The sequence below is a fragment of the Trifolium pratense genome, linkage group LG3 (assembly GCF_020283565.1).
Source record: "Trifolium pratense cultivar HEN17-A07 linkage group LG3, ARS_RC_1.1, whole genome shotgun sequence".
NCBI lineage: Eukaryota > Viridiplantae > Streptophyta > Magnoliopsida > Fabales > Fabaceae > Trifolium > Trifolium pratense.
This window is the reverse complement of record NC_060061.1, coordinates 4,478,990-4,504,742: the sequence shown is the minus strand read 5'-3', so window position 1 is coordinate 4,504,742 and position 25,753 is coordinate 4,478,990. Positions and strand designations below refer to the sequence as shown.

The 25,753-nt window shown below is 30.3% G+C and overlaps 1 protein-coding gene and 1 pseudogene across 1 annotated transcript; both read right to left on the bottom strand.

Moving 5' to 3' along the window:
• Positions 1–15,468: 15,468 nt before the first annotated feature.
• LOC123915495 (ethylene-responsive transcription factor TINY-like) lies at positions 15,469–16,930 on the bottom strand. Its single transcript, XM_045966644.1, has one exon. The coding sequence runs from the start codon at positions 16,391–16,393 to the stop codon at positions 15,641–15,643; it is 753 nt and encodes a 250-aa protein (XP_045822600.1). The 5' UTR covers positions 16,394–16,930; the 3' UTR covers positions 15,469–15,640.
• Positions 16,931–21,263: 4,333 nt separating this feature from the next.
• On the bottom strand, positions 21,264–24,922 carry LOC123915494 (annotated as a pseudogene).
• Positions 24,923–25,753: the final 831 nt, after the last annotated feature.

Sequence of the window (25,753 nt, the reverse complement as noted above, 5' to 3'; positions counted from 1 at the left end):
CTTTTTCCCTTCACGTAGTTTTACCTACGGATTTGTTGAAGTATGATGTTTTCTTATTTTACTAAAGTATATCGTTAATGATGATCAATTTTTGTTGGGGAATTTATGAGGCATATAAGGTAAATTCTCTTCTCCCAATCAAATTTTCTTCATACGTATGATCCAGGACTCGAACTCCTAATCACATTCTTAAAGAGATCAAGACACTTACCACTTGAACCAATTCATTGTTGTTTCCGAGAGAAAAAGTATTATATTCTATTGGAAAAAAAAGAAGAAAAAGAAAAGAAGGAAAAGGTGTAAAAATAAAAAGTAATTCCATTAATCATCACGGTACCTTGATAGATATATGTACTCCTACTTATGTTTTATTGCTTGTTTAATTAATCTTAAGAATCAGCAATAATGCTTTGACTTTGCAGTATTTCTTTTCATCAATGGCAAAACAAAAACAGGGCAAGTAAATAGTTAAAAAGGGTAAAAACAAAGTGTCTTCTAGTTGCAGCTATCTTCATCCACAAATAACAAAAGCAAGTAGGGCCATTGTTTCAAGTCTGCATCTGCATGAGTTCATCATCCATAATATATAAAATGATTGAAACCATATAAATAAAGCAAAAGTTATTTATTTTCTTGTTCTTACTTTTTGGCTGATCGATCAAGGTTCTCAATTCAACTACGTTGTTTCATAACACCCAACAAAATATAAAAGATTTTCATAAAGCTTAATAAGAGACTTTTATATTCTGAGTCATCATTAGGAAGGGACAAGTTAAAAATATAATGGCATGTAATAATGTTAATAATAATTTTTTTACTTTTTATTTTGAAAAATGTTATTTTGACATCAATTTTCAAACAAAACTACGACGACTGCATATTCATACCACTTTTTGCATATTTCAAAAACCTTGCATAAAAAAAGTAGCTAAAATACGGATGTGGTATTTTTGTCCATAAAAAATTGTTCATATAACATATTTTTTTTATTTTTAGCACGCAATTTATTTGAAAAGGATGATCAAATGCTAGCTAAGTAGTTGTCATTTTCTGTCTCCCCAATAAATGTTTTCCCACCATCACAATTATTACAACAGAAATGACAATCATTAAGAAAAGAAATATATATTTTTTTATTAGAATCGTTGTGAACTTAGCTCAATTATGATAGCTAGGGACATCATATTATATATGTGAGAGTTGAAATTCGAACTGCAGATACTTCATTTATTCAACTTTAAGGTGACATTTCTAGTCACTGTCTAATCTGGTGTCCCCTCCGATCGCAGTTGCGGAAGATCGAAATGTAGTCCTCCCTACCAAGTTCAACGTCAATTACTATTAGACCAACAAACGATTGGTATCATTGTTCTATTTAGCGTAAATTATAAATGTCGCTACAAGTTAATCTTAATTTAAACTAAAAATATATACAATAAATAGTTCCCGGTGAGCTTAACTCAGTTGATTGAGATATTGGATTATATATGTAAGAGTTGAGGTTCGAACCCCGAACACTCTACTTATCTATCTTAAAAATGAACTTTATAGCAATTAAACAACTTAACAAAAAAATAATATAATAAATAGTTTCTAAAATATGTATATCCATTTAATTCATATTATTAAATACCGTATAAAAGAATACATTGACAACCTTTGTACCAAATATATATATATATATATATATATATATATATATATATATATATATATATATATATATATATATATATATATATATATATATATTGACAACTTTTCACATACTTTCTACTTTTGAGATAAAATTGAAGAATTTCATATTATTTATTGGTATATTTACATATTTAAGTGTCTAAATTGAAAATAAAATAATTTGGGCATTAAATGGAGAGAAAAAAACGTTTTGTAAAATGAACGTGTTTTTTTTAATGATAAATATATATAGCGGATAAAAATGTCATAATACAATTACAAAGTAGGAGTTCGATAAATTCTCAAAAACAAAATGAATATATACCAAAAAGAACTTTGGGGAGACGTAAACAAACCACTAAAACCGCTCGAAACAGCCACCAAGAAAGGGAAGGAAAAAACCAACTAAGAACGGGCAAACCAAAAGATATTACTCAACAGGAACCAAAAACATCCGAGCACCGTATCCTCATCTTCGTCTTGTTATAAAGAGATGTTGCACCTCCCCCACTCTTAATAAGTCTTAAAAAAAAACGTGTCTGTTTTAAGATTGTCAACAACGTAATTGTTTCACTTTCATATTCCGCTAAATTCCAATGGTTTTTGTGCTTTATCAAAGATAATATGCTTTGTCAGTTGTGTACCTAATATGTTTGCTACAATAAAGTTCAAACAAAAGACAATCATATCCTGAGATATTGTAGCTCATGTTTGAATAAGACTCAATTGAAAAGAGCTTAACGATTTTGAACAATATTCATATCTAGATAATCATCTCTCTTTTATTTTGTGTTAATTGAATCAGATGAGTTGGATAAAAAAAATCTTATGAATAACATTTTTAAACATTGTTCCTCGGTAAAGAAACTTAAATTCTCATTCGAATAACAATTTATTGTTCCTTTGCTCTCAACATAATTTTTTAAAACCAATTTCTTCAAGCATTTGAGCATTCATGTCTTCCCAAGCTAACACTAACAACCTCCCCATCAATAATAATTTTCAGCGTATTATAATTCACAAATCGCAAAAGATTATTATTATCAAAATATTTTTGGAGCATATGTCAAAAAGAACATTTTTGGAGCAGGTACGAAACTATTCCGCACACAAGCTATTAACTTTTTTTTTTAACGACAAATATATTAGTATTAATAACCGATCTCTGTACAAGTTATTAATTCATGATAAGGTTTTTTGTGTTTTTGTATTGCGGAATTTGGTGAGATATAAATTTAGGGAGAAAACTCTCCTCAAATATAGGGTTATATGAAGAATACTAAAGTTCTTCTTTATTCATTATGCTTATGGCTCTATATATAGAGCTACATAAAAACAAATCATATATTTTTAAAACAAAACTAATCCTATAATAAATTCTAAACAAATATTAAATATTCTAAATAGAAATATAAATCATAAAACCTAATATTATCATATTTTAAATATAAATCTAAATAATATTTAAATCTAAGATCTTTCAAAAAAGATATATAGGCATTATTCCCAACACTCATCCTTGACTGAATATCTTTTTGTTGTATCCAATCTGAGATTTGCACTGAAATTTTATTGTATTTTTTGTTTATCAAGCCTCTCCTCTTTGACCGAATATCTTTGTGTTGTATCCGACCTGAGATTTGAGTTGAAAAAACTTTTTTGAACACTCCTCCTCGACACTGAATATCTTTGTGTTGTATCCAGCATGAGATTCATGTTGATTTTTGTTGTTGTTGTTGTTGTTGTTCATCCACATTCTTTGTTGTTGTTTTTGTTTAACACTCCTCCCTGACTGAATATTTTTGTGTTGTATCCAGCCCGAGATTCATGTTGATTTTTGTTTTTGTTGTCTACATCTTCATATGAGACTTGAGCTTTTTTCATGTATTTGTTATGGTTATACATGAAACTATCTCGCATATAACATATGAAAGATGCAGGTTATGGTTATGGTTTTTCTACAACTTCATATGAGACTTGAGCTATGTATTTGTTATGGTTATGGGTTATATAATACATGAAACCATCTCGCATATAACGTATGAAAGGTGTAGGTTATGGTTATGGTTTTTGGCTATGGATTGTTTTTCTCTTCTTTTTCACATCTTCATAATAAAGATGCAATCAAGGTTATGGGTTGTTGATTTCATGGTTTCTTCTTTTTTCTTCGTCTTCATCATCTTCTTCTTCCATCTTCACGGGTCCTTTTGAACGACGGCGCTCTGATGCCACTGATAAGGTTTTTTGTGTTTTTGTATTGCGGAATTTGGTGAGATATAAATTTAGGGAGAAAACTCTCCTCAAATATAGGGTTATATGAAGAATACTAAAGTTCTTCTTTATTCATTATGTTTATGGCTCTATATATAGAGCTACATAAAAACAAATCATATATTTTTAAAACAAAACTAATCCTATAATAAATTCTAAACAAATATTAAATATTCTAAATAGAAATATAAATCATAAAACCTAATATTATCATATTTTAAATATAAATCTAAATAATATTTAAATCTAAGATCTTTCAAAAAAGATATATAGGCATTATTCCCAACAATTCATGGGGCGAACTTCAACGCTATTCAAAGATTATATTTATCTTTAGCCAAATCATCTTTAACATTAAATTTACAAGAGATAAAAATATGTCCACTTTCCCGTGATTTTAATCTTTGGATGAGATTTATTTTATCTCAAAAACATTTTAAATTGCATTGCAAACTCTTCAAATTTGCGTGTTAAAATAATTTGGGTGGGATTCCAAATAATCATATGACACATGTACAACCAAGTTATCATTTTAATAATAGACACTTGATATATAAATAGTTATACAAAATTATCAAGAAAAAAATGGAATATTGAAATAGTTTCTTATGATTTTTCACTCATTATAAAAATATATATACTTATTTGTTTTAATGGTTTAATTTTAATACAAGAAATGTTGGCTTAAAACTATATATATAAACTTGTCCCTTTCCCTCTCCATTATCTTTGGAAGTCCCGTGGGGCATGTGCCCCTTACCACGATGAAATTGAAATGCATTGTTGTCAAATAGCTGGAACTGTAATGCAACCAAAATAAGATGCTAAAAGAATTAAAGAAAGGTGTTCAAGTATAAGGTTCTATCATTCTCATTACCTTTCTTTTAGGCACCTTGCATTGATTTTATTTATTTTTTTTTTTTTTACAAATGCATTAATTTTATACTAGCTACATCTTTTTTTACATATTATTAATCTATTCACCAAATAGTATAATGTACCGTTTTTTTTTACTAAAGTATAATGTACCACATTAAAACTAATTCCATATGAATTAAATTTTTAATCATCTATCAATAATTAGTTTGGTCCAGTGGTGATTAGCGCTTGACTTGATAAGGAGAACCTCGGTTCAATCCGCCGCAACTACTATCAGGAGAGGGCTGAAAATATTTGATGTCAGGACTAACAAATTAGACGGTCCAGTAGACCGTATACTAGTGGAAAAAAAAGTTTAATCATCTCTCTGGTTTTGGTACTTCATATCAATATCATTAAATAGTAATACACTAAAAATGACAAAAAATAATACAGTACTCTTAATTTATTATAAGCTCCAAGAGTAGTCACTGTAGTCCATTTGTTTTATAGCTATGGTTTGAGGGCCCAAATCTTTGATTTACATATTTGAGTACAATACTTGTCCTTAGGGAATGAGACTGCACTGCATAGGCCTTCTTAATAGACAAAAACTTTTATTGCACTTATTGCCATCAAATCATCGAACTACTACCTGAAAGTGCACTGATTAATTAGCTATACATCATATATATGGGGATGGATCATGGATGAATGAATGAATGAATAATTGCCACAAACAATTTCACGTGCAAATATGCTATTACCATGTTCTATTATTGAATGTTGGAACTTCTCTGATGAGTAAAAGCAGGTTATATGAAGAAATTTTGCAAGTTATCTAGCCATAGATCAATAGATATAAGTCATAATTAACATATTTGCAATATCAAATTAATAGATCATTAAACATTGACAGCGTATCTTTTAAGATTTAGAGATGATCGGCATGAGAGAGCAAAATCATGAGAGAAATGACTATCCTCATTACCGTCAGTAGGTTTCACCTTATTATGTCCAAGTCCAACGTCTAATGAGATAACATTTATTTAATTTAAAAACAGGTTATATGAAGGAATTTTGCCAGTTAGGCCATAGATCAATAAATATAAGTCATAACATATTTACAATATCAAATTAATAGAATAAACATCGACAGCGTACCTTTTAAGATTTAGAGATGATCGGCATTAGAGAGCAAAATCATGAGAGGGATGACTACCCTCATTATCATTGGTAGGTTTCACCTTATGTACGTCCAAGTCCAACGTCTAATGGGATAACATTTAATTTAAACAATTGAACAACTGAGGGCCGAGACATCTCATTGAGCTTAACTGAATGGTCTAACCAATCACGGTCCTTTCAGAAACAAGAGTCCAATTATATAATTTATCAATATTAAGTGCCACTTAATAACAGTAGACCGAAATTTATATTAATAATCATTCATAATTATTGATTATTGTCGATCCATAATTGATTAAATAATTAATCCAATATTTTTTTTGCAATCTCAAGCTATACTAAAATGACAGCTCTATTTATTAAGAACACTCATTTTAACTACTATTCTTAAAGCAACTGGTTGATACTTCCTAAAATTGTTCGAGAGAAGCTAAATTCGACTCTTGATAAAATTAATTCTTAATCAGATTTTATTTACCCTGATCCAAAATCTAAATATTTTTGTCTTCTCAATCCATTATTTATTATTCAAAAACTTGTCTTAAATGAGGTGTGTTGACCTAAATTGAAATTTTGGGCCCACCCCATTCATGGTGAGCGTTTGGGCTGACCCACCAAGAAAGTGAAAAAATTAAGCAACAAATGATAACACCTCAATAGAAAGTTGGCGAGTTTATCCCCGTGAACTTAACTCAGTTGATAGGAAAATAATGTTATAAACATAGGAGTGGGAATTCGAACCCCAGACACTCTATTTATCCGGCTTTAAGATAGAATTTCTAACCATTAAACTACTTTAAATAAAAGGACGGATTCACGCAAAATCCCAAATTTCTCGTCACTTAAATAAACAAACAAACTAGTACTTGGTAAGACTGAACTCACTTGATGTCAGAACTGACTATCAAACCAAATTTGACGGTCCAATAGACTGAAAGAAAAAAATGCTATTTGGGGTCACTCTGTAGGTAGATTGTGTATTAAGAGATTTAAATTAAATATAAACCAGTTTCTAGTTTACAATAAACACTTGAAAGGATGAGGCAATATTTCAGGATCTTAATAACTTCACTCAGTCTGTTCTCTGTTGCATCTATAATCTATATATGTATATTGCACTTAGATTCTAATTAAAGCAAACCAGTGAACCAGACTTAGTATCTCGAAGCACCCTGCAACTATATTGCAGGAAAAGCATGTGAGTTGTGAGCAAGAGCATGGAATTCTTCCAAACACATGATATAGATATATACAATTAATTACTGCTCAAAGAATGATTTATTGGGTGACTGAATGCACATTCACTATATTTAATAACTTTCAGCACACCAAAAAGTACCGAGTCTAGTAAGGATAGTTAAATACTCATTTTTCTCAATTCAGTGATGCGTCTTTTTAACTAAGGACAAAACTGTGCGAACGTATAAGATTAGTTAGTTTAAAAGATGAGAGTGTCCGAACATATTTATACATTTAACCATACAAAAATTTTAACAATGTATAAGTATAATTCCAATACAACTTCAATATTCACCCTCAGGTCTAAGATACGTTTAACCCAGTTTATTTCAAACTTTTTTACTGAATAAAAGTAGAAGTCGTGTCAAATAGTATTTTTAAGAAGTTCTTAATAAATAAAGTTACTTAATTTTTATGTGTAAAATACTCCATCCGTCCCTAATTATAAGTACCGTTTCAAAGAAAAAATTTGTCCCTAAATATAAATCCCTTTTCAATTCTCCGGACACATTTATTATTACTTTTCCAAATATAACTTTATATTGCATTGAAATACGTAAAGTTACCTACAAATATATTTTTTCACAAAGAACAATATAGTAATTGTAATATCCAAAAAGTACACATTTATTACATTACCAACTTTTCTTAATAAGCGTAAAAAATTACAAAGGGACTTATATTAAGGGACAGAGGAAGTACATTAATAAAGGACTTTTGGCAAAGTTAATATTTATAACTTTGGTCTTGCTAACGAGTGTCTCCGAGACACTCTTTAAGCATTCCACTAAAATGAACTTTTTATTCAAAAAATTAAACACTTTAATTTCCAATACTTTGGCTTTAGGCATTCCCATAAAATTTTTATAAATAACTTACTATTTAAAGAGTGTCCCGGGACACTATTTAACATTTGCGTGTAACTTTTTCTTGGGGCAGTATAGCTTTTCGCCATTACAGCCTTCGATTCCCTTCAAAATCCAAATTATTATATTATTATGTATGCATATGTTTTATGTGCTACTGCGTCAAGACAAATAATTCATGTACATGTACTATTATTCTATTAATTTTCACCACTGTTTAAAAAATAAACAAAATTTCACCACAACAATAAAGGTTCAAACTTCATGCTATCAATTAAAATAAAATAAAATGTAGTAGTGTATAGTGTTTTTCTTCTTTAAAATATAGTTATTATATTTTAAATAATATTATCAAAAATAATTATATCATTTAAATAATAAATATATAATTTTAACAAATTTATAATTTATTTGGTATATTATTAAGATCGATCTATCAAAAATTCAAAATTCAAAATTTATATCACTTAAAGTTTATTTTAAGATCTTTTAAAAAAATGTTTTTGAAAAAAAAAATCTTCTAAAAATAAATCACCAAACAACTTTAACTTTATTTATAAAGTACTTACTTTTAACCTTTATTTTAAAAGTAGTTTTAGACTGTAAAAAAGTCAGACCATACGATACCTAATAATGTGGATCCTAAGTCCAATCTCACATTTTAAATAATGCTTAACCGACTATTTTTTTTTGCGTAAACTATGTATTCTCTGCGCGCAATTGTAAAGATTGATCCATCGAGTCTTGTGGAACCTAAATAGATTGCAAACTCTCCCTAAAAGTTTTAACACTGCTGCATGCCCAAGTCATGAATCGAACTCAGGACCTTAATTAAGTAACCGACTTTGATACCATATCAGAAAAGCTTTGAATCTCATATAAAATTAGCTCAAAGCATAAAAGTGTTCAAATACATTTATATATCTAAGAGCCCATTTTATATTAACAAAAATATTAATCCATTGTTCACAAGCAAATGTGAAAACGTTCAAGCAAGAGTACGTTGAGGGCTTAGATGGAAGAGACCCTTTACATCTAAGTATGTGCTGAAGACAGAGTCAACATATTTATATTTATATATAAACGTACATTTATACAATGATAAGTGTTTAACCGTTAATACTAGCAAGATTAGCTTATGTGATGCACTTTTTTTTTTTGGTAAGGTTATGTGGTGCACTGTTTACTATAGTAGTTCCCAAATACTTCCTTTGTTAATTAAAAGTCAACTTTCAAATTAAAGAGCATGTGTGTGTGAGTGTGACTCCATAAGGAATAACACCTCGATTATATATATGTATTTATAATAATCTAATTTGGTCAAAATACATTAACAATAGTTACTGTTTGTTATGTACTAGCATATATAGCATAAAACCATGTTAAAAAATTGCTCGCAACACAAAAAGTACACCCCCCATAACTCCTGTAAATCACACTGTTCTCTCAAAGGATCCAGCTTCTTTTCTTCATAAATACTAAAACTATATACTATATACATGTATAGTAATAAAATATTTGTGTGCTTAGAATTGATCTCATTGGTTTTTTTTTTGGGTTAGCATGATATTAATATGAAGTTTCCACCGTCGTTAGTGATGGTTAATCTTTGTCGGAAAACATGTGAGACACACAAAGTTGGTTTTCTCCTCCCAACCGATTTTTTCACATACGTATGAGCCAAGCATAGAAGAAGAAAATGTCCATAACAATATTATACTAATTGATGAAGAAATGAAAGATTAATTGAATTATAATTAATCTAATTGCTAGCTAATTTTAGATATTAATTACATTTCCAACCACCAAAAAATAATACACCTAAATCTGTACTACAGTATAATACAAAACCATGGGTCCTATGCCTCGCATCTTACAACTATGTCATGGGGTCATGTGTTGACTAGCTACTCCATACCAAGTTATATTATATATGATCGAATACCATTAGAGGTGGAACAGGCCAGGCTGGCCTACATGGCCTTAAGGCCTAGCTTACATAAGCTCAGGTCAGGTCAGCCTATTTCTTTAAATAGAGCAGGCCAATGTTTTTTTATAAGCCTATTTAGCTAAAAAGGCCAGGCCGTAGGCCATTAAAAAAGCCTTTGAGGCCTACTAGGCCGGCCTATTTAAGTTAACATTAATAATATTTTTATTACGATTATTATTTATATATTAAAATTTATACTTTGATTAAATTATAAATCTATTAACTTTTTAAGTAATTTAAGTTTATTAATCTACATTAGTTTTTAACATATATAAATGTATTATTATAAACTAGAATTGAAATATGATGACATATATAGTCAAATTCTCTAAAATATCAAATGGAACATTATTTTATTAGTTCATAAGTATATTTCAAAATAAATATAATTATTTATTTAAATATGTTCATATGAAATAGGCTTTTAAACAGGCTAACAGGCCACATCAGACTTTCAAAAGGCCAGGCTCAGGCCTAGAATTTAAGCCTATGATAGGCCACAGGCCAGGCTCAGACCTTCGATTTTTTGACAGGCCAGGCTCAGGCTTGGCAAAGCCTAGCTCGGCCTAGCCTATTCCCACCTCTAAATACCATAAATAAAAGACGATCATATCATGAGATTTTGGCTCCATTTATAATATTAAATCAAATGATTTTATTTTACTCAATTTTATATTAATATTAATTCAAAATGGAAAACTTGTAGCTATCATAAAAAAACAACTTGTTATCACCAAAAAAAAAAACAACTTGTAGCATGCATCTAATAAAACAACTCGTAATACTGTAGGATATTTTATATGTTTAAGATCATAGAAATTGCGAATAATTGAACAAGGATATGATATGGGGGTGAAGGATTTTGCTCATCAATTATTGGAACCAAATTAAAGTCACTCTTTGTAATGATGTGTGACTGCTTGTGTCCACCTAACAACCATAGTCCATAGGGTTTCCGTCTAATAATGTTCAAATAATTAATCTTATCTTATTATAAGTTATTATTTTATAATTTATATTGTTTTCTTTATATGACTTTACTTTTAAAACATAATTTTTGTCGAAGTTTATTTAATAAGAATACTTGACTCTTTTTTTTTTTGTTTAAAATAACTTAGTGATTAAAATTTTATTCGAACATTTAATTTTTTTTAATAGTATATTTAAAGCCATCAGTTTTGGTGTAATGATGATGGATTTAAGTAATATGTTAGAAGTCTTGAGTTCGATCCTCAACTCATTGTAAACAAAAAATAAAAATAAAAATAGTATATTTAGAAATTAGGTCAAACCAATATTAATCAATATAACTACTGTTTTTGTACTATTTAATTATTTATAATATTTTTTTTATAACTTGTACTGTTTATAAGTTATAAATAATTTTTTTATAACTTGTAGTACTATTTATCTATAACAATATATAAAGGGGATAAGGGAGTTTGGGCTGGATTTTTTTTTGTCCATTTTGCCCTTAACTTCCTTTATGGTTTTTTAATTATTCCATAATTGCCCTTAACTTCCTCTCTTTTTTTTTTTATGGTTTTTTCATCTATATCTATTCTATACTATAATATAAAATATATAAAGGGGATAAGGGAGTTTGGGCTGGATTTTTTTTTGTCCATTTTGCCCTTAACTTCCTTTATGGTTTTTTAATTATTCCATAATTGCCCTTAACTTCCTCTCTTTTTTTTTTATGGTTTTTTCATCTATATCTATTCTATACTATAATATATAATATATAAAAAGAATACATGAGTTTTGGGGTAGAATTTTCATAATACCAACATTACCCTTGCTTTTTTTAGTAGTAACAAAAATCTTTTATTAACAAACTCACCATAACATAAAGCGTATCTTTTTTTTTTGGGTACATAAGTTAGACACAGGCACGCGCCTGCCTGGCCCGCTAGTAAGTTATAAATCATATTATGCTTCCTTTTTTCTCAAGAAAAAGACATCATCTAATAATGATAACCGCAACATGATATTATATTCAGAATCTTCTTCTTACAATTATTTACTTATAACATTCATATATCACACATACGAGTGGACCACAACAATTTAATGTGATGAATGGTAGATGAAAATAGATATTGAAAAATATTTCAATATTGCGATGGGGTCTATAAATTTGACGAGTGTGTGAACATAAGAATATTTGTATAGTACATCGTTAGTTGATTTATTGATGATTGATGTTGGATTTGATAGAAAAAATTACAGTTCAGTCCCCCGTAATTTGATCGAGTGAATAGTAGAACCACTTGATATATATTAGAGTTGATCTTTAAATTAAATTATGCGATCCAGTAAGCCAAATACTATTGATGAAAAAAAATTGCATTGTGCAGAAAACTTAAAATAACCTTTGAATATATTTGACCTTTAAGAAGTACCAGTGATATGATTTCTTCTTCAAAAACTAGTAATATGATTTTAGCATATTGTCTATATGTAATTATCAAATTCGACAATATGCATATTATACACTCATAATTTTTTATTGGAAAATGTTAAATAGTGCGTTCGGTGCACTAGTTAAGTATACCAAAAAGAAAATTTTATCTTGAAATTCCTGCATTCAATGCATTGAAAGTGTAAAAAGTTATTTTTATCAACATTAACGTTATGTTTTATTTCTATTTTTAGTATGCTTAACAAGTACACCGGGTGCACTGTTTAATATGACGCTTTTTTATATTAACAATTTTTTTTGTTCTGTATAATTATCAAACTTCTATGATCGTTTTAAAATTCAGCTTTTGTTCTGTATAATTAATTATTAGAAAATTCTTGCAAGATTTTTTCATACACATATTTGTATTTAAATTTATTCAAAAATTTGCTAAGATAAAAAATTCTGTATTTTGCTCCCATTGAAGACACAAGTAATTATCGGTTGTAACCCGTGTAGGTTGCAACTATTGTTTTCACGGCTCATCTAAATCTAAATTGCGTAATTAATTAGTAAATAAATGGGATCTCAATTTGTGTGCCCTAGAATTTTTTTTAATTGCATTCATTGCAAATATTAACTTGGGGCATTGATTATGATTTTTTTTTTCTTTCACCACCTTTGATTCAGGGTCGTTTTAATATCAAATGGTTTCAGCCACCTCTCAATCGTAGTTACGGGAATTAAATTGTGGCTCTCCTATCAAATTAAGTATCAAACATCACTAAACCAATTAACAATTGATACTCATAATTTTTATATAAAACAATCATACCGATAAAAGTTAAATAATTAATTTTTATTTACTCACTTGTGTCCTATAACAAAAATCAGAGGTGGTAGTACTCGATGATTATCATCAACTCAAGTTTTCAATGTGAATTTATTGATCATAAATTTTCTGACCATCTTATTATTATTCGAAAGTTTTACTAAGATTTGTAGTCTTTGATTATAGTAGTATCAGAAATCCTATGCTTATGAATACACATGTCAAGATTGATCACACCAGATGTTGGAAAACTGTGTCCAACAAATATCATTCTGATCAACTGCATTAAACAAGTGTATATTGTCAACGAATTGTTTTATGAGTAATTCTTCCGTAAATTAATTAATTATTTTTTGACACGGAACAAAAATAGTTGTTAGCTAGTGAAATTTCAAATAAAAGTCAAGATATATTTGACTCAAATTTAGACTAGTGAGTAAACGTTAAATCCAAATTTCATATATTAGCATAACTAGAACTGAAAAAACTACCTCTAGTACTCAATTGGTCGATGTTTAAATTGTCAAGATACTATATATTATCTCCTTAACTCTTATAAAATGTTCTAAATTAATTAGGACGTCAAAAGTATCAAAAAATAAATACTTTAATTAGGTGAAATATGCTTCCACGTGACCAAGCAATATTTTTATTTTGAATCAAGTTGTTATCACATCGTTATCGTTAATACTAATAGTACTGTTTACAAATTCTAATTGCATGGAAAATCTTTCACATGAGAATAATTAGAAAGCTTAATTAGCATTGAGTGGCTTTGCTTTGAACTAAAATCTAATGATTGCTTTGGTCTTTGGATTTTATCTCAAGTTGCCAAAGCATGAACTACTATTTAATTTGACTATGGAAGTGTTACTCTCCAAGCTGGCTAAGAGAAACCAAAATTAATGTTACGTGTCAACAAGTTATTGCTGGCTGTATGTGCTAATTATTGTTGTGGCAATTAGCAATCCAAGCTTCGTTCAACTTGTTTTTTTGATTAAAATTATCCATGCCTTACAAATATATATGGATCTTATGAGAGTTTACGATATAACCCTCTCTCATCAAAAGAATTCAGGTAAAATTTCTAGAGTCAATTAAAAGATAGTAGGTTAGAAAAAAAAATGATTATGTTTACTTTGCAAATAAAATACTATTTTTTAAGTATAAGACTTCATGACTAAATAAATGACAAGTAATAAAAAAAGTTGATAAGTTGATTGTTGTATTAAATTTATTAATAGTTGATATTATTAGCACTAGTGATTCATTAAACCATATGACATATATAGAATTTGAAATATTATTATCTTTTTTTTTTTTTTTCTTTTTCAAACTCATTTCACGACATTTTATTAAAAGATTGGGTCATGCTAACTATTGTTATGTTATACTGAAAAGAATTTATACTTGAAAAACATGGAGAACAAGTGACCAACATGATTTGTTTGTGTCTAACAAACCTCATACTAAGATTTGGAAAAAGACTAAGAAATATTGAACACTTACTTAAAATAGCTCCAAAAACTTCTACTTGAATTTGGTGAGAATGGAAGTCTACTGCAGTCAAACTCAAACATAATAAGATTGACATATACATGTTTAACGGTGCATTTGATAAAATTATGCTAATATGTGATTTTATTCAAACTCTAAAACATATTTTCTTTCAAAATTGCTATATCTTATTACCACAATTTTAAATATCACAGTCAATTCAAACATACTATCTTTTAGTCAAGTCATGAACAATACATATATAGACTATCTTTTAGTCAAAAAATAAAATAAAAATATACACCATCTTAAAAATTGAATTTTCATGTTTAAGGCACATATACCAAAAATAGGGTAGGCCATGAATTGAAAAAAAATAAAATTAATTAGCTGTAAAAGAAAAATGTACAAGAGAATCTGCTTTTAACCTTTATTTATGCCTGTTGTTGAAAAGTATAAAATAATAATTATAATAATAAACATAACATAAACAGAAACACATAGTTTCTACATGTATATATATATATATTTCATTTTATTTGCATTATTACATAAAAAAACACAAAGATGAAGACAACATGAAATTAAACCAAAAAGATGCAAACAACACAGATAATAATAAATCCTAAACAATAAACACAATAGAGACAAGAAATGTATTTAGCCTTTTGAAGTGAAAAATTTCAAAAGGGTTCACACATAATTTTAAAATATATGTAACAAAGAAAATGACAAAAATGAAAATAAAATTAAAAAAAAAAAGAAAATAGTAGAAGAAGAAAGTAGTAAAAAGCATTGGGTAATTAATTAAGATAAGACTAATGCTGCTGCCACAAAGAACCCTCATAATAACCACAAAGAATCATACTAGTAAAACTTTCAGAATTAGTATCTTGTTGCATTGAAATCTGATCCAAGTCCTTAAAATAATCCCTTTCATCGTAAATGCTGTGATTATTAAACCAAGTCCATGAACCATCAACCGGGTCGGAAAATATCATATTATTCGGGTCGGGTAATTCGAAACTCGTTCCCAATGCTGGTAATTCCACTATTTCACCTAGATCATCTGGTGTTGACGGTTCACCGGAGGAAGATGAAATCGCCAATGAACAAGATGATGAAGATTGCGACAGCGAAGATGATGATGATGTTTGTTGTTGTTGATGATCGGGAACTTCCATTGCAGCGGCTTTGACAGCAGCGGCTTGAACATCACGAGGAGAATTTGAATCGGGTCGGGGCATTGAATCAGCGAGTTCAGGGAAGTTGAGGATGGCTGAACTACCTTTGATGGCTAAAGCTGCCACGTCATGAGCTCGAGCCGCCATCTCCGGCGTTGCGAAGGTTCCTAGCCAGATCCGATTCTTCTTACGTGGCTCGCGGATTTCGGATACCCATTTTCCCCATGCCCGCATTCGAACTCCTCTGTAAACCGGGTGGTTACTTTCTCTTGGTCTTTTGGATCTCTTTTGAACCGGGTCGGGTAAATGGAGCTCCGAAGATGAAGAAGTTTTAGTCTCTGAGCTAGAGCTACTAATAATAAGTTGAGGTATCTCACACTCACCCATTGCCTTAACTAAACAGTTCAATTTCTATTTTTAGTTATATCACACTCACACACTTATTTATTTTATAACTAACTAAAATGGCTTAGTTATTTTTTGTTTGGTTTGGAATATTGATTAATGTAGTTATGAAATTACTAGCTACTAGCTATAGTAGTAGTATCTTCTTCTATTAAGAGTGTGTGTGTGTATTTATAGTAGGTAGTGTATGAGGCAAGGTAGAGAGAAAGAGTGTGTAAGAAGTGAAGTGGAGTGGAAGTGGGAAGGGAAAGCAATGAAGTTGAGAATGGAGGGAGGGAGGGGTTAACTTAAGGGGTTATAGAGAAGGGAGGGAGGGAGGGTAGCTAAGCCTTAAGATAGAAGGACGAAAGATATAAAAGAGGAACGTGGGGCTTATATGTATGTGACCCCCACACGAATGGCTTCCATATTATGCATAATTGCATATGCTATGCCTACTAGTACATGCACATCTATCAAATATTTATTTATTTCAACTCCCCAAAATAGAAAATATATTCAATATAATAATATTTTATTAGATTTTATATGAATTGTGTCTTCTTTAATTTAAATTTTTGTTTCATAAATGTTTTTTTTTATTGATAGACGAAATGACAAAGTCATTGAAAATTTACACATAAAAGTAGAGTAACCAGGATCCTAGTAATAACGTCTGACACTAGTAATTTCGGCATTTATGCCAATTAAACTAGAATTTGTGGACACATAAAATAACTCTTTATTTAGATATGTAAAAACATTAGACCATCTATAATAGAGTTGCTCATAGGGAATTTGATGGAACTGATCTCAGCCATTCGATCTCTGATCGACGGTTGAGATTGTTTTACTTCATAATAAAATTGTATTTTAAATTTGAAACAAAAGCCTTATATGACAATGTGAATGCACAGTATTAAATTGTTTATTTATTTATTAAAGAGGGAGAGAGAGAATATATATATATATATATATATATATATATATATATATATATATATATATATATATATATATATATAGGTGGTAGAAGAAGGTGGGTGTGGCAAAGAGAAGGAAGGTAACGGGGGACAGTCACCCTAAATAGGTTGACCCAGACAGAAACGGTCACTACTCGCTCACAGGCTGGCTGTAGTAAATAGAATAAGACGACGGATGATTTAGGGCTTAATTAAGTTTGTTGGATTGACATGACATGGAGGACATGGACATAGACATGAACATAGATAGCAGGCTACCTAGCTAATAATAATGCCTTTCCTACTACTGTTTTACTTTGGACTCATTCGGGAATAAATCGTATCATATCATATCTATGCCATTTAATTTTGGAGATCATTATCATATTAGTAGCTAGGATTTGAACTAGTAACATTTTGCTTGAAAATAATATATATATGTTGGAAAATTTTACATGAAATTAATTTGAGAAGATTACCTTAAAATTAGTATAAGCAAGATTTCGTTTGTTTTTCAAAACAAAAGTTTATAGCTTAATTGGTAGTGAGAATAGATTAAAATGTACTTGAATTTCATGGTATGTTGTTCGATTTTCACAAAAGACAAAAATTCTATTAGAGAGGGGATAAAGAAAATCGTAGGGTGATAGTGTCGGGGTTGCCTAAGAGAAGGTCTGGACTGTTACACTAATTCTTCGTTAGAAGATGAACTGGTCAGAAGCACTTTAAGTGTTAGTGTTGTGAGATGTAGTTATGTATTTAGTTTAGAGGGTGCGAATGTACCGACCCGTAAGATTGTTAAGAATAGTTTATATGTTATAACAATTTTCACATAATGTTATTCTTTAGTTGTCATTCGACAACAATTAAAATTTCGACATAATATTCATGTGTTTTTTTATTTTCTGTCTTGTTTTCCTAACAGTACACGTTATTACTACTCTTTACCAAACAGCTATTGATTATGCAGAATCCTAACTATAATTAAATCACCTTCCTTTGTCCTCTTGCATAGTGAAGCTGAATGAACTATATATTTTTAAGGCTACCGTGACTATGTTCACATTGTCACACTCACATCACACACATATCTGACAACAAGGGATAAGTAAGGAACTACGTAGTTTTCACTTTGGCGTTTTCATTTGTTGTATTGTATCTATTGAAGTACTGTTCATGCACACTGAGTCACTGAGCCTTGGGGGTTTGATTGATTACTCCAATTTTTCTTGGGAAAACGAAAACGTACTAGTACATGACAGAACATGAACAAAATTTACACACAATTTGTTGTTTTCATCGTTTATCAATACATTTCTGAATTCGGGATAAAATAAATTCTAAACTGTAAAAGAATATTGGTCCCAGCAGCATTAGGAAAAATCAACACTTCAACTGTGTGTCTCTTCTCTTTGATATAAAATCCAAATTTGGATATTTGTGACTATACTATACATTATGATTCATTGAATAAATACATAAACAGAATTTTCTAGCATTAAAGTAAGGGAAATGAGGTCTTGAGGGGTTGTTGTCATTATTAATGACCAAAATTATGATCATTTTTCTTCTCTGCTTCTGGGAATCTTTACTTAGAAACGATAAATACGTACGGATAATGATAAAGTAAATTGAAATTCCACGTTGTTGATCTCTAGTGAGTTTTCCAGAATCTCAGTCAAAGTTGTTTCCAACAAAAAACAAAGTTCAGTCAAAGTTCATTTTCACTTATAGACAATGAGTGGCTTCTGTCAATTTTTAGGCCTAAAAAGACTTGTGAATGAACTGATTCCACATTGGTACCATAGATCCTGAGATTGTGTAGGTATGTGGTTGTAAAGTTGAAGGATACTAATTTATAAGAATTGATTTCTACTACATATGCCAACTAGATATATTATTTTCGATAGTTCATACCATAAGAACTACACATTTAAACATGTTTGATTTAGAGCACTCTTTGAATAAGTGATCATCTTGAGAGTTATAAAAAATGTGCAGTGAGGACAGAAGATACTAAAAACTCGTATTAGTTTATGGGAACACTTAACGGTTCTAAAAACCCAATTTAAGATGTTACAAATATGCTAAAAATTAATTCATATGAAATAAACTTAGTTTAAATTGAGATAATATTTTCTATTTTTTTTTTTGTTTAATTTTAGCTGCTAATAAGAAACTAATAGATCATTAAAGTGAATAGTTGAGTATATTTTTTGGAAAATCTTGAAAATGCTGAAAGAATTAAGTCATAGTTACCATTTTAACAAGTAAAATTAAATACAAACATTCTAGTATATTGTATTGAATACTTATTAATCGGTGATATGCTATAAGCATTTTCTCGTAAAAAAAGAGTAAAATGAATTCAAATTTTTTAAAAAATGAAAACATAAAACAATTTCACAAAGTGAATAAACCTTTGTTTTCATTATTTTCATAAATACATCATTTCTAAATTCTAACTATCATTTCATTTTCTCTCTCTCTCACATTGATTCACTTCAAGATGTCATATCTTCTTACTAACAAGTCATAAAATGAACACCTATTTTAAAAATTGAAAATAGAAAATGTGTTCACAAAATGAACGATTATATATATGCTTAGGCCTTTATAGTTCACTGTGAGACTAAATCAGCAGCAGAATATCTGCTCTTTTTTTTTTTATATATATCAGAGCTGGAATACCTCCAAAGTGAGATTGTTCTTGCATGTAATGTGCCTCTGATCAAATTTATATTCTACCAACTATTTTATACATCTGTCTCAACAGCTCAAACGTGTTACTATACAATACAATACATGTCAAAAGAGATTGCATTTCCTTACAAGAATTTTCGAACAATATTATTTTCTAAATGTTGAAAATGAAGAACAATTTAATGTTCTGTTCTGGTGTTATGCGATGTGGTGGTGACCATATTCATTTATTGTCTGTCTAATCTTAAGTGCTGCTGCATGTCCATGTCTGGTGTCTTATTATATAAAAATTCCATTTTCTATCCAACTTTGAAGTTTAGGTAAATCTCATAAATAATATACCCTCTCTTTTCCTTCATATATATACTTACAGCTTATTCGGTTTTATGTACGTCAGGCAGGGTATATATTACGTACTTTTTGTCTAAATTACGTACACTTTCATGTTCTAATGCAAAAGGAGGCTAATTATGCTGTGTTAGTACAATTTTCTCATTCTGATACCTTGTACTTAAGACATTTAGTTGCATATAAAATTTAAATTTGTGATATATCTCACATATTTTGTATTTGTAAGCAAACAAATACATCGGTCTAAGTGGGGCTAGAGAAATGAAATGATACATTTTGGGCCACCCAAATTATGTTTGATCCCACTATTAATGCTTGACCTTATTTTTCTTTGGTTTTGTATGGACTATGTGCTTACAACTATATTATTAATGGCCCAACCAAATCAATAATGTATTTATTTGTGGTGCTGCTGCACTGCAGTACAACTATGCCACCAAATATACTACTACTTACTACTCTGCATTCATAATAGTAACAAACTAACATGTGGCTCAATTTTATTTAGAATGATGTTGTTGTTTGAACACAAAAAATTCTACATCATATTCTGTGTTTTTTATAGGCAGATGTTACATATGATGATTTTTTTTTATAGTCAGATGTTAGTTATGATGTTACTATTTTTTTTAGTGTTGCTATATGTAGCAAAGAGTTTCACTACGAAACTCATGAAAATCAATGTTTTTTTACAGAGCAGTTAACTTCCGAAATCTTGATTAGGAAAATATAGGAGGATAGAGGTGAAAATTTAGAAATCATACAAGTTTGTGATTTGTTGTGATGTTAATAGTTCGATTTCTTGCGTATTGAAAAAACTTGGTTGGGAGAGAGAACCCACCTTAAGTGTTCACATGTTTCCCGACAGAGATTAATCATTGTTCCCGACAATATAAACTTTGTACATGGTAACAAAAAAAATTAAAATGTTTCAAAGGAGTACTAAACTGGATTGTGCATTATAGTAGCTAAACATGGAGCTGAAATACTAAAAACATCATAGTTGGAGAAAAGTAAAGTCTAGTTCACTTCCTTTTGTACATCTCCAACTGAACAAATATCACAGCCGAGTGATGCGAGGACCCAAATCTGGAATCAAATTTGGTAAGAAAGACATTGAAGCATGTTGATTATAAGACATTGAAGCATGTTGATTATAAGACATGCTCCATTTTCCTTTCTGTCTTACCAAGCTCTACAAGTAAACTAAATAAAGCTTGACACATTTCGCGAGCGTCAGGTTCGGTTGGATTCTTCTTTGAAGAGTAAACCATCCAGGCATGATCAAGTTTCATGTTAGGCCTTACGACAACCGATCCTGGAACTTCAGCATCACGACATGTCACTAGTCCATCACTCTTTTCTCCATATCTCAGCTGCAGGTGGAGAGCCAAAACAGCCATTGCAGCTGATGCAGGAATCATTACAGGAACTTGGCATCCTGATTCGACGAATGAATCAGACACCTTTGTCCCAAATTTTGGTAGAACAAGCCGGGGAAGTTCCGCATGAGCAATCTGTGTCATTGTTGCAAGAACACCAGGGGCAATGCTTGCTTCAGAATGAAAGGAGATCAAAGGAATATCCAAGGGGAGCTTGTGCTTCATGATGAACTCCTTTCGCTTCTCGTAGGTGAGATCCTCCAATGCCCTTATGTCACCCTGAATTATACAACTGACATACAATTAACAAACGAAAGGAAGAGAGAGGATAAGTTTTTCTTATGGAATTCATATTCCTCTCCTAGAAGGTTAGAAATACAGCAAACTAACTTTCAGCACAAGCATCAAAGTTCATTGTATGATCATCTAATGATCTAAAGTTCTAACGGTTTTCTTTCAGCTATCATTTTTGGATACAAATAAAATGTGCAATGAGTACACTCTAGTCCACTCACAAACTTCAAAGCATGCGAAATGGTTACCTTAATTACTTTGCATATTATAATTTCCAAGATCCTCCGAGTTTCTTTGTCGCCAATCTGGCCTTCGCGGAGAATATCAGAAGCTATGGGGGTGCCACCATATGGACTCTGTACCAGTGCCAAACCAGCAACTTTGTCTTTCAGGTCAGACCAATACAGAGACAAAGCAGCTGCAGCATCAATACCACCTTTACTGTGTCCAAGTAGCATCACTGGCTTGCCAGAACCCCAGTAAATCTCCTCAATATACTGCTTGAGTTCCATGGCATTGTGTTCTACAGATGCCTTAAAAGAGAAACAAAATATATATTGGAAATTCAGGCACCAGAAGGAAAATATTATGGTGAATAGTATAAAGAATTTTGAAGATTTGAGCGTACAGAAAAATGTTCAAACTTCAAAGGGAAGAAGTATATAACTACTGAACAAAAAGTTAAATGCATTCAGCAAATATATGTTATTGGTTAACACTAATTGACTAATTTTTTAATCTTAACCTTCCGGTTCTTGGGGAAAAGGGACTTTGGTAATCTCCAGTTCGGCAATCAGACAAGTAAAGTCTAACCAACAATTGTTTTAGTCAAGGTTCCGGTACTCCCAACCCGACACTAATTGACTAATTAAAATAAAGGAATAATTGATCACCTCACTATGAACTTTTGCAATATGGCAAGCTAGACCCATCTTTGAAAAGAACTTCTTAGTGGCAACAAAATACAAGGGTCCATGATTGCTAAAGAGACCTGCAACATTTATAAGTTCTAATCTTTACTAAAAATAAATATATGTTAATCAAAATCACAAAGGTTGATGACATGCATTTTGAGGTACCTGGAATCAACAAATAAACAAATGAACTGGGTAGTGTGTGTTTTCCATTCCTGTAAAATGAAACCCAAAAACAGTCACTATGTAAAGAAAAGTTGAACAAGAATTTTAATATTTTGATGGTATCAAAACAAAACAAGCAATACCAAAGACTTGGATAATGTGAATATGTGAACATAAAACGCGACAAATATAATAACCTAAAATTGTGAATAAGTTTATCTGATGTTCAACAATATTATCCAATTTCGCATATGAATGATTTTGCAAGAATATCAAGGTCTTCAAAAGGTAAATGTAAATGAGAATCACAAAAGAAAAAGAAAAGAATCTATAGTCCAGTTTATTTCAGATTAAACCTTATAATAAAATAGGGGACCTTATGTCTGAAAGCAATTCCAAAAATCTTGAAGTTCCATCATGTACTAGAGGCATTCCGGGAGCATGCTGCAACCACCCAATATCATCAGAAGAACCGCGCAATGTTTTCAACAGACGAGATTTAACTCTGAGAAATACCATAATTTTATAGCAGTATTCAGTAACACTATCCAATAAATCATCAATACAGTTAATTTTTCTGGCTAAAAGACATAGATGAATGTACAAAGGAGAATAAATTGAACGCGGAAATAAGTAATCTATATTCCCATCAGTTTGTTTTCATAAACCTACTTGTTTTACCTATGAACATGAACTTGAGCACATCTAATGCATGAGAAAGAATATCTGCAAGAGGCCATTCCCACACTCCAAACATATTGTAGACCAAGAAATGGGAGTGTCAAACTGCACAAAGATGAGGATAATGTAATAGCAATTACAAAATTGCAAAATGCTAAATTTGAAAGTATTAACAAAGAATGAACAACTCTTGCATAAGTTTAGGTGAAAGTTGACATTTAGTCTAATAACTGAAAATCTAAGAAACATCGACACTAACATCAGACAAGACACTGATATATTTGAATGTAACCACACATGTTTGTATCATGTGGAACACCAGACACGTCTTTAATCATAAGTGTCATTGCTACATAAAGTGAAAATTCAATGACAAAGCACCAACTTATTAAATTTAAATTCATGCCATGTCTTTTGGTTGTATAGTTAAGCATAAAGAACAAAAGGTGATTACCCTTTTAATAAAAATGAAGGAACAGTTGCAGTTACAGATCTGGTATCTAGAAGCAGTTCACTATTATTGTTAATGTCTCTTCTTCCACAGATTTCATCTCCAACTCGAGGAGGTTGCAAAGATGTGCTTTTGGTATAACCATTTGAACTGTGTGCTGATGAGGTAACCAATGGAGTGGCCTCAAAATTTTCTGTGCACCTAACTGCATCTCTTAGTACCAAATCCTCTGCAGCATTGACATCAAGGAAAATTAATGTATAGCAATTTTATAATAATTCATGAAAATGTTACTTGTTCATAGAGAAAAATGATACATCATAATTCATAGCTATATGAAAATCAGGAGGAACATACATACCTATGAATTTTAAGAATCGACCACTAATATGATTTGTGAGTCTGAAAAGATTTGTAAGTATGTCAGCCATGAAACAACAATCAATCTGTATCTGCATTTGACATGTCTAATAAAAGAGCAATCAACTTGATACAATTACAAAGTATAGAAAGATGTGGTAGCTACTAGCAACCCTGCTGAAATATAGACTGATAGATAAACTTTATATAACAGGAGTATCAATATCAATCAATATATGGATGTATTATTCATCCACAATTATAGAATGGATCGGATTTGATCATTACCTACAGCTACTTCCTTATTTGCTTGTATCAATCTTTCCAACTCAGCAGTTTGGACCACTCTTTTATTTTTTTACTATGTATAGTATATATACAAACTTATACTCTCCGGTCACTCTTTACTACTGTTTTACTTTGGACTCATTCGGGAATAAATCATATCATATCATATCTATGCCATTCAATTTTGGAGATCATTTTCTTAATTCTCCTGTCCGTTTAGTTTTATGGAAATAAAGTAGAAGGAAAAAAATTTATGGAAATTGGGAATAAATTTGAACTAAAGTTAGGTTAAGTTCATTCATTGGTATCAGTAGTTTTCTTTTCTTCACTTTCTTTTCATAAAACCAAACCAAACGGACCCATAATATTCGCTGAGAGTAGTCTTTGTAACAATTTTCACATAATATTACTCTCTAATTGTTATAGTATATGACAACGATCGTAGTTTTTTCTTGGATTTAAAATTTCCACATAATATTCGTGTGTGTTCTTGTTTATTTTCCTAATAGTACACTCTTTACCAAACAGATATTGATTATGCAGTATATTTTTTTGAGTATACTTAAATAACCTTCCTGTCCTCTTGCATAGTGAAGCTGAATGAACTATTTTCAAAAAGTGTACAGTGAGAGGACAAAACATACCGCTAAAGTCAATTTGTGCGAAAGAAACTTTGCTTAAATTGAGATAATATTTTCTATTTTCATTTTCTTTTAAATTGTGCCTCCGATCAAATTTATATTCTACCAACTATTTTTTACATCTGTAGCAACAGCTCTAACGTGTTACTATACAATATACATGTCGAAAGA

Coding starts and splice junctions, on each gene's coding strand:
- LOC123915495 (XM_045966644.1), bottom strand. CDS start 16,393: ATGGGTGAGTGTGAGATACCTCAACTTATTATTAGTAGCTCTAGCTCA.